General features: G+C 48.3%; 1 protein-coding gene across 1 annotated transcript; it reads right to left on the reverse strand.

The window, feature by feature from the left end:
* Positions 1–4,840: 4,840 nt before the first annotated feature.
* Positions 4,841–7,266, reverse strand: LOC308472097 (alpha-2Da adrenergic receptor-like). The gene has a single exon (XM_080996587.1). It carries the CDS (start codon positions 6,705–6,707, stop codon positions 5,502–5,504), a length of 1,206 nt encoding a protein of 401 aa, XP_080852713.1. The 5' UTR covers positions 6,708–7,266; the 3' UTR covers positions 4,841–5,501.
* Positions 7,267–10,819: the final 3,553 nt, after the last annotated feature.

Here is a 10,819-nt window from a genome sequence, read left to right on the forward strand (position 1 = left end):
GGGGAGCAAAGTTTCCCCTCTGTACTACAGCCTGTCCCTTTGCACGTCCAGCAGCAAAATGCAACACCAAAATCCTCCTCACCCCCCCCCGCCTTCCGTTGGACTTCATAGTTGTGGCGCCCATGAAGCCCTGCACCCAGTGCGACCAAACAGGTTGCGCTCCCCTATATCCACCTTTGATGTTGCAATTACCCTTCTGAAAAGGAGTTTTGCTCTGGACTTGACCTGCTCCTCTCAGGTGGGTGCCATTGCCATTCTAAGAGAATGAGGAAAGAGTTCGTGGTGAGTTCTGGCACCTCTTTTTCTAGAAAAATAACACTGCCTACTACAGTGCATTTTTATAAGTTATTTTCATTAATGCAAGCATTTTTGTTCACATATCACCCTAGTAGATGCATTTCTTTACACACTACTTGGCTAAAGAACAGCACTGCAAAATTTGGAGAAGTGTGAATTTTCTTCCGGTGTGTGAACTGCTTCAGAAAGTGCACATCTGATAGGTTCACCTTTAAGTGCAAACTGAATCCAGTTTCTCCCCCACCCCAAATGGGGGCATTAAACTTTCAGAACTTTTGGAAACATAGGACTGGGCTAGACTTGGGTCTTTCGAATTTCAGTGGCACCCTGTGTCAGGCCAGAATTCAGCGCCCTTTGCCTCTCGCCTTCCGTTCTGCTCAATTCACTATGTCACATTTATGGTACCCTGTAGCATCCCCTAGGCTCAGTGTCCAGTGCAGTGCAACCAGTCACGATCCCCTAAATCCACCTCTGCCTGGGAATGAAGTCCAAAGAAGAGCTCAGTTAGTGCAGTGAAATTTTCCTGTCTCCAGCTTTGAGACAGCAGGAAGGCTCAGCTCAGGACATCCTTTTCTCCAAACTGACACCTCTACAGGGAAATTGCAGAGAGTAAGGAGGGGGTGTGAGAATAACAAGAGGGTCAAGGGGCATCCAAGAAACATCCTGAGAACATATTGCTCTTCCTACCTCCTTGCACAATCATTAACTATACAGCTCCCTGGGGGCCCATCCCTCCATTCAGACATCAAAGCCATTTCCAGTCCTATTGTCCCCTAGGGCAGCTGGCTGCCGCTCAGAGATGCAGAGTGGGAGGGGCTTACTGACACAAGAATTTGAATGCAACCCCGTTGAGGCCCTCCCTTATTGCCTGGGATGTAGGGTCATTTTTTCCCAACACACCAGGCTTCAAAGAGGAAGCAGGTCTTGGCCAAACACTGCTTTAGAGGGGCACTCAAAACCCCCAGAGCAGAGCAGTTGGTCTGGATCTATTTTTTCTTCAGTGACAGAATTTCCTGCAACAGAAAGACACATAAGTATCCTCGGAGAGGGAAAAATAGAATAGGCAGCCATTGCTGGTGGGAGGCACGTTGTGCTCTTTCTGGGGTAGTTTGTTCACCTTTGGTCCCCACCCTGCACTGTGGCTCCTAGAAGCAGTCAGCATGTGACAGCCATCAAACCCTGGGAAATAGCTTCGACTGGTCAGCTAAAACAGGTGAGGGGAGCCGATGGTCTCAAAACCTTGGGGAGTTAAGGACCTACATACGAAGACAGCCTCTAGCAAATTGAGTGAACGAGACCAATAGTGGGAACAACAGTCAAGAAGGTGGTTTCTGCACATGCTGTAGTAGAGAGAAGCAAGAGGCAGATGGGGCTCATCAATCTGGGAAGATAGCCCATCTAGGAAACGGAAAATTCTGATCCTAAACCTCCACTGCCTTGTGGAATGTCTTCAGGAGAAGGAAAGGCTGAGGAGTAAACCCTACACAAATTCAGAGTGGAGTTCCTAAGGCGGTTGGATGGAGCCTTGTATGCCTCCTTCCAGAAACTCCTGCAGCCAAGCTGGTGCCAAATGTATTGCTGTGCTTTCCTTTGGACCACATCAGTGAGTCTGAGAGGGGGGTCTCCCCACATCAACTAACCTGCTGTGCAGCACACCTGGAATCTTTGCTTGCTACGCAGGTGGTTGTGGTGGATGGTTGCTTAGAGTACGAACGGTCAAGGGAAGCTATAGCTGCTGCATTGCCTGCTTTATTGGTGGTAATCTAAAATCAGTGTAAAAAGTCAAAGCAATTTTTTGAATGGCAGCATCACACTCTACCTTATTTGCCTTCTGTTGCGGTGTGACCTGCTTCATAGGACATGTTTGTGAAGATGCCCAAGATGCCTCGAAAGGATCACCCATGATGTTCAGTACAAGGAACAATCCCCATTTTCCAACCCTGTGGAATCAGGGCGGGGGGTTAACTGGGAAAGAAGATCCTTCAGGTATGGCTACATGGGTTTGGCCCATATCTAGGGCAGATCTTTGACACTTGGGGGACGTTGCATGTCCAACATATACACAGAAGATGAGCCACTGGCACCTTTCAGCACCGCTTGGAAGGCGGAAGTGAAAGATGAAAACTGGGAGATATTTCCAATCTACTCCTGTGTCCTGACTAGAAACATCAGGAAATTTTGATCTGTGCACATGGAAGATGCTTGCGACAGATAAACTGATGTAAAATGGGGAGGCTGACCCATGGTGCCAGGTACATTGCAGTTTTAGAGACAAACATTTTATTATTAGGCCTTTCTGCACCGTGGTACCCAAGTGGGCAATCAATACATGAGAACAGAACCCACCAAGGCTCTGTCAGGGGGGAAAGTGCCAAGCTGATAACAGCCAGGCACCAGCTGCCCCCTTCTAAGCTGCTGGAACTGGGGTAGATTACTAACAGGATTAATAGGGCCTGTCTCCATGGAAACCTTCCTGCCTTGCCACCACCCTTGAGTTGCTGTTTTCTGGGAAGATGTTTTTGTGTGAGCTATTAATTTGTTTGTCTGTATAGTTAGATAATAGGTAAAGTTAGGGGGACTAACTATGCAGTCCTGTTCCCGCATTGATTGTATGTATGTGTGGTAACAGAGCGGTGTTCATCATTGTTAATTCATATCTGCTGGGAATTTGAGGCTTGGTTCTTATGTTAGCCAATCATAAGATCACTTGAAAACATGGAAGAGGCAGATTGATAGGAAAGCAATTTACACATGTAAAACTTTCAAATACACACCAGGCACCCAGTTAAGGGGAATCACAAAACCCCCCACCAACAACGTTTTCCCCAACCTGAAATATTGGATCCTCTCCTGACTACAACTCTAAATAGTGGAGGAAATACAGTGGGGGAGCAACACAAACACCCAATAACTGTCATTTCATGCAGGAAACAAGGGATTTCATCCCCTCAAAGCCAAATATCCCCAGAGCTTTGCTCCCTGTGGCTGGCCAGCGGAAACCCACTTTTCAGTGGCTGGCATCTGACCAGCCGTGGGATCAGGGGTAAATATCTGTTTCCCAGAGCCAGATGGCTGATTCAGCATCCGGCCTCCCTCTTGGCTTTGCCCAGCTCCCCTCGGATCAGCAAAACAGACTAACTGAGGCAGAGGCAGACATCCCAAAACTAAAACATGTGATTGCTGAACAAAGGGGGCAGGCAGAGGAGACACAGCAATTCCATGGGTCCCACCAGCACCAACCTTGACCTTGCTGGAAGGAAACTCTGCACTGTGCACAACTGAGAGAAAAGTCTTCTTTTCTGCAAAGTCACTCTTGGAGGGGGGGACACAGAGAGGGGAGAGTGAACTAGAACACGCTGATCCTTTGCTCAAGTACTTCAGCTCCAGTACATGGTGCCCTCGGGTCACCAGTGACTTTGCCTGACGTCTCTTTATTGCTGCTCTCTCTGGGGAAGGTGTAGGCCCAAACCCCAGCCTCTCAGGCCCAAAGGTGACAGAGAAACATTCAGAGGCAGTGGTAATGCCTCTGGCTACTAGATACTGAGGCCAAATGGGCTGGGCTATCGCCATCATGGCCTGTTTGCAAGCTTCTCAAGGGCATCTGGATGGCCAAGGTTTACAGACAGAGGACTGGTCCACTAAATCAAGGGTGGGCAATCTAGGAAAATGGCGGGGGGGGGGCTCAGTCTAATTTCAAAAGCCCTCTGCAAATGACCCATTGTGAACTCCTGCATGGGCTATCTATCCCTTCCTCAACAGGCCCCTGATTAGGCTGGGAGGAGATGGAAAGAGGTGAAAGAGAGAGAGATGGCCCCATCCACATTTCACTCTGGTCCTGCTTACCACTGACATGCAGTCCCCAACGGATTACCCCTGAGGGAACGTGGCCCTGGCAGAACAAATGCTATCTACCCCCTGCACTAAATGGATATTTAGCCTGATTCAGAAAGGCCATTTTTCCGTTATTACTTATGCCCATGATTCCCTCAAAATGTCACTGACCTGAGGCAGGGAAAGCATTTGAGAGGGATCCGTTGTATGTCTCCATCCCCAATACAGAAGCAAGTCACCTCACGGAATCTCCTCCAAGGCAGACCTTACCCTTTTCCTCTCCGCAGAGCAGCTGGGAGAAAGGTGCGCAGCAAAGCTTTTGTGGGCTAGAACTCTTTTGGGAATAGAGAGCGTATTTCAGGGATTCATGAACAACTCTATGGTTGTCGGGATCTGTAACTTGGCAGTCCTAAACCAAGGTAGCAGAATGCAGAGCTCACATCTGCTTAATTTACTGTGATGATGGGCAAATGTTTTAGCAGGTCTGCCATAAGGTAAGTTGAAAGTAGTAGTACCACTGTTTCGGAGCAGTGCAGCAGGGATGGGCAAATATGAAGTCTACACCCCTTATGCTATTGCCAGAATGATGATGTCATCACTGGGGTGCCATTTGCCAATCTTCTGTGTACACTCCCCCTGCCTCCCACAAAATGCAGCTACCTACTAAATAAACCAAGCAGAGGAAGAGGTAGATTTCATTTCAAATGCATGATTAAGAGTTAAGCCAACACTTTTATTTTTGAAAAAAGTCAAAGTCCCTTTTTTAAATAACCAACCAAATGTCACAAGATGATAAGCAAGCTCTTGAGTCCACTAGAACCCTTCATCAGACTGGATATCTTAAATGAAGGAGCAGATGGAGAGGTTGAAGAAGCTGGCGAGGTACTGAGGCCAAAATGTCAGCCTCGGCCAAAAATTAATTTCTGTTATACAGTGTTGTGCATGGCTGTGAGGGGTTGCCAGGAACAGCACACCTGCACTTCAGAAGTTACCACTACTCCACTGCCCCATAAGCAGTCTACTCCTGTCCCTCAATGCACCAGTGCTTGGCCTCTGGCCTATTGGACTGGTAAGCAGGCTAGCAGCACAGTACAGGAGAGGTAGGCAGGGCATGTGTAAGCCTGACTCTCTGTGCCATAACCAGGCCCACCAGCCCTTCATGTCACAAATGTCTGGCTGCCTGTGCCACTCATGCCACAGATTTACCACTTTAACAGGAGCTTTTTCAGCACAAAACCAGCAGCGATATTATCCCGCTCATCAGCCTCCACCTGTTGCCTCAGGATGATGTTTCGTACACAGGCCCCAGAACCCCAGCCTGCACGCCAACACCTCTCTCCACCTCCCTAAACAGCCCTCTAGCAGAAGAGTCCTCACTTCCTGCATGTAAGTGGGTCGGCACGGGAGAGAAGTTGCTGGAAGGCCCTCCGGAAATCCCGGTTGAAGACGGTGTAGATGATGGGGTTGAAGCTGCTGTTGCAGTAGCCAATCCAGAAGAAGAACTTGAAGAGAGGCTTGGAGATGCAGCAGCCTTCCCCGAGCACGGACTCGAGGCTGTATGTGAAGAAGAACGGGAACCAGCAGAGCACGAAAGCCCCAATGATGAAAGCCAGGACAAAGGTGAACCGGCGTTCTCTTGCCTGCACCAGCCGGTTGGTGGAGACGGACATGTCCCTGCTCCTGCGCTGCTGCCGGCTAGAGGGAACTGACCAGGAAAGCCTGGGGGTCCTCTGTGACCTGGCACTGTTGCCAATCTCTTCTGCCCTCCACTGCCGAGAGAGCCGGGGCAAGCTAGGCTGGGGGTGGGGAAGCTGGCCGTGCTCCAAGCCTGCATTCTGCGCTTCCCCAGGGTGCTGAGTGCTCACTCTGCGGGCGTCGCACTTGGCTGCAGTGATAAGGTTGGGGTAGGAGACACGTCTCGCAGCAATGACCACCGAGTTCCTGTGCCTGGCCACGTGGTAGATCCGGCAGTAGACAGCAACCATGATGAGGCAGGGGGCATAGAAGGAGGCAGTGCAAGAGGCCAGCACGTACCAGGTGTCGTCGTGCAGCAAGCACAGCTGGTCCTGGTGTGTTGACTTGAAAAGCGGTGGCAAGGACACCAAGGCAGAAATGGCCCAGACAGCCCCAATCATGCACTTGACCCTCCGGGGACTCCTTTTGAGGTTGTACCGGGCAGCGCGGGTGACGGCCCAGTACCGATCCAGGCTGATGGCGCAGAGGTGCATGATGGAGGCGGTGCAGAAGAGAACGTCCAGCGACAGGTAGAGGCTGCACCAAAAGCCGCCAAAGCACCAGTAGCCCATGACCTCATTGGCCAAGGAAAAGGGGATGACAAGGGTGGCCACCAGGATGTCTGCCACAGCCAGAGACACCAGGAAGAGGTTCTGCGGGGCCCGAAGGGCCCGGCTGGTGTACACAGCCAGCACTACCAACACATTCCCCAGTAGGGTCACAAGTGCCATGACCAGCACGGCCACCAGGATGAGTGCCATGCCAAGAGGCGAGTGCGGGAGCTCAGCGGGTGCCTGGTCACTCTGATTGCCAGATCCATTTTGCTGTGGCTCCATACCATGCATCCCCAGACCAGGCCATGGGGGTGCCCAAAGCTACCTGTGCAAGGTTCACAGGCTCCCAAGTCTCACCCGGGCCTACTCACAAGGCTCTGTTTCATGGTCACAGGTCCAGAAAAGGACGGGCCCAGCAGCCTTCGTCTCACCTGGCACCATCCTACCTTGTGGGGCTCAACAGCACAGCAGTGGGAAGGCCCAACAGATCCTGGCGCAGCACATCAGACACTAAAGCAAAACGACAAGTTCCAGTGAGGCATGGTAGATCTCAAAGTGTGATGTCCCATGGAACACTATAGTGGATTTCAGCGCAGTTCAGGGCAAATAGGTAAATCTAGTGCCTCCAGGCAGCAGATCTAGAAGATGCCCAGTTCCCTCAGAGAACAGTCCACAGATGGCCTCAATCCCTTGGCTTCCACTTGATACTAAGCATGTCCAAGGCAAAGCGGTGGGTATGTGCAGAGTACACCCCTTTCTTCTTGCCTGCTGATTCTTCCCTCTCCCTGCAGTGGTGTGAAGCCCGGCAGAGCTGTTCCAGCTCTGAGCCTCTTTGCATCCGGCCTCTGAGCAGATCCCTTGGGGGGAGGGAAGGGAGGGGCAGGCAGTGCTGGCTGGCTGGCCTACAGGCGCCCAGCCAGCTCCAGCTGGTGGGAGAGGCTGCTTGCTGCCAACACTAAGAGCCCAGGAGAGGGAGCTTGCCTCCCTCACCCAGGCTCAGAGCACCTGGCAGGCGTGCACACACAAGGAGGAAACGGCTGGGGAAGGGCTGTGCATAGCCGCCTACAACCCAGATCCTAAACTTTTAAAACTCAGGCATATATCCAGCTGATCTGGTGCGACTTAACCTCTGAGTCTACTGACAGAGAGGGTCCCAGCTTTTTCCATGAGCCACCAGAGGGGAAGTTCCTTGTAGAGGTTCCACCAGTGATAGTGGACAACCATCCAGTAAAGCTCTCACCTGTGCCAGGGCAGATGATGTTTCTCTTTCTTCTTTACTGTCCCAATACAGCCTTCCCAATCTTGGTGGCTTCTGGCTGCTGTTGAATGACAACTCCCCAACCAACCCCAGCCAGCATGGGCAATGGTCAGGGAAGAAGGGAGTTGTAGTTCCCTACCCCAGATGTTGTTGGACTCCAACTCCCATCTGTCCCAGCCAGCTTGGCCAGTGGTCAGGGGTGATAGCTGGAGAAAAGTCCCAAGTGATGTCTATTTTTAACAAGATAACAAGGACCAGGTTCGCAGAGGCTTGGGAACTGTAAGTTATGGGACCAAGTGACAAACAGGCAAGAATGGAAAGAAATATGGAAATTACAAAGAACGTAGTGGTTGTGTAACAATGGTGAATTGTGAAAAAGAGGATTTGGGATAGCTGGGAATGGAGCAGATGACATTATAATAAAGCCTAAGCAAATGTAAGAAAGGATAAAATAAAATAATTTACTATTTATAATGTCTCCATCACAGGTGTATAATTGGCTTATTTTTAAAAAATGTATTTGTATAGTGTGAATATGTTATTGTACACGGTGAATATATTATTGTACACAGAGATTTAATGAAGAAGAAGAATTCCCAGTCAGTAGCTCTTCATACACCACTGTCTTTTCTTTTAGAACCACCATAGAATGCAAACTAACCCGTATATCCAGCACTGGAAACCAACCCTGAACCTGCAGTTAGTGTGTCTCTGCATTTGTGGCTGCGGTTACTCAGTAATGAGAAAAAGGAACTCCAAACATGCTCAGATGCACCATTTTAATTAGTCTACCACATATTCCTATGCTTACCTATGAAATGGTTCATTTAAAGGCTCCAGGTGCAGAGGTTCCTGATGATCAGCCACTAGCTGAAGTTAAGTAGACATGGAAATCTTTCTCTCCTAAATTCTGCTGGAACGCCATTGTTCTTCCGAGCCAATGCTCTTCCATCTTTATAAAGAAAGACAGGGACCTGAAACGGCTCAGTTCTTTCTCACTGGGTGGCTAGAAGCCCACCTGGGCTCTTCTGGGAGTCACGCCATGAATCCCAAGTCTTTTTGCCTGCTCAATGCAGAGCTAAAACTCTGTTCCAAGCTCTGTTCAGCTCAGCATTGCCATCCAGTGGCCATGTCTGTTCCTCCTTCCCAAAAGATGCAGTCTGGGGCATTGTAAACTATGCACGATCAGCCCCAAATTAGGGATTTTTAAGTTAAAACTTAAAATATGACACACATAAACACACAGGTAAGCATTTTAAAGAGCTGTCTGCCAAGAGTCTGAGCAATTTATAGCAACTGTTCCATGGAGTATCCGCAAGGCAGAAGATCTCATGGAATTATTCATACTCTGCATTAAATATTGATTTTCCCAGAACTGCTCCACAAGCAATTAATAATACTGGCATGGATCCTAAGGTAAGGAAGCTCATGGAAGGAAACTTTCATGCCCTCTTTCTGCATCTTCCTGAAAAATTGCTTGGAGTATCTGGGAACCTCTTGAACATTATGGGCTGGGGTGCAGGTGGAACCGCTGAGAAATTGAGGCACTGCTCAGACTCAAATCCTATGATAAATTAAACAAGGGAATTCAAAGAAGCAAAGTTTCCCACCACCACTATGCCTTAGCCACCTTAGCCAGCACTATTTTTCTAGAAAAAGCTGTGCCTAAACTCACCAAGAACCTTTGTTCTCTTATAATGGCAATGGCGCCCACCTAAGAGGTGCCAGAACTACCATAAGTTCTGGCAAGTTCCAGCTGCATAAAGCCCTGGTCTTAGCCCATACTGACCAAGGAGGGACCCTTGCCCTTCAAAAGCGGTTATAAGGGTGAGAAGGGGATGGGAAATTTCCCTTATGTAAACTTCCTTAGGTTATTTTAGGGATTTAAGTCAAGCAAACAAACAAACAAACAAACAAACAAACAAACAAACAAACAAGCAACAAGTGGTAAGCCAAGAACAAACCTTGGTTACAGCTCATCATTTGTCTGAAGTGAGACAAACAACAAGCCTGGGTTCAGACATAATACTAAGCCAAACTATAGCTTAGTTTCTGACAGTGCACCACTTTACCTCCACTTATTATCTGCTTGCATATTTATAAATAAAGCAAATATTATAAAAGCATCATGGCCTAGTTTGGACATGAACAAGTGGAGGCGAGCTTCTGCAGACTTTCCTCTTTCCTTTCCTCCTTTTCTGTGACTGAAGAGATCAGAAGTTTCCACTTTTTAAAACTAACTGCAATACCGAATGACTTCCAAATTAAAAAAGCAAACTTACAATTTATCACAAACCACATTATGATCCTGGCTTGTTCTCACTGACCATAGTTTAAACAAACTACAGTTTCCCAAGTTCAGACAGAAAACTGTGGTTAGTTTTAAACTGGAAGCAGACTTTTCTTATCTCCTTATGGGAATGAGAGATGGAGAGCACACAAGTGTGAGACATACTGTGGCTCATTCACATACTTTCCCATTCTGTCTGAACCAGCCCTCAAAGTGCTCTTTCTCCTCCAAAGGAAGCCAAATCAAGTAATGGCACCCTTGGAACATCCCATCAGTTGGGGGAGTGGGGACACATAAGATTATAATAGATGTTCCTTTTACTATGGCACTCATAGTCATAGCTGTCATAAAGAGCAAACACAAAAGCTACAGCTCCAAAGCATCCATTATTTTTGACATTTACCTTTGGAAACCCTACCTGAACAATCAAATGGAACAACAGGAAAATGCATTTCTGAATCATAGGACTGCAGTTCAAAGATGCTGCCAGTGCCGGAGACCGCAAAAAGAGAAGGAACCTTGGCTATTCGGTGGTGATATAAGGGTATGTGATGAAGTGGGTAGGTGGCTTAGACTGATTCTCTTGAGGAGAGCACATGGTACGTGTGAAAAAGGGGCATGGGAACATCTAAAGAAGAAAAAATGCAGGTGCCTGGAACAACTCAAATTAGTCTAAAAGACACTCAACCACACAGCCAGTTCTGAAATTTCAATGAAAAGAAATTTATTTAGTGAGGTATAGAACAATTAGAAGCATTAAAAAAAACCCACAGGCATTCCTAATTTATCCTTGTGTGTACATTTTCCTAAGGCAGTATGGGTCAGGCTTCAGAACTCAAAAGAAGCATTTTGATG

This window comes from Podarcis pityusensis (assembly GCF_964106645.2).
Source record: "Podarcis pityusensis genome assembly, chromosome: 2".
In the NCBI taxonomy this organism is placed as follows: domain Eukaryota; kingdom Metazoa; phylum Chordata; class Lepidosauria; order Squamata; family Lacertidae; genus Podarcis; species Podarcis pityusensis.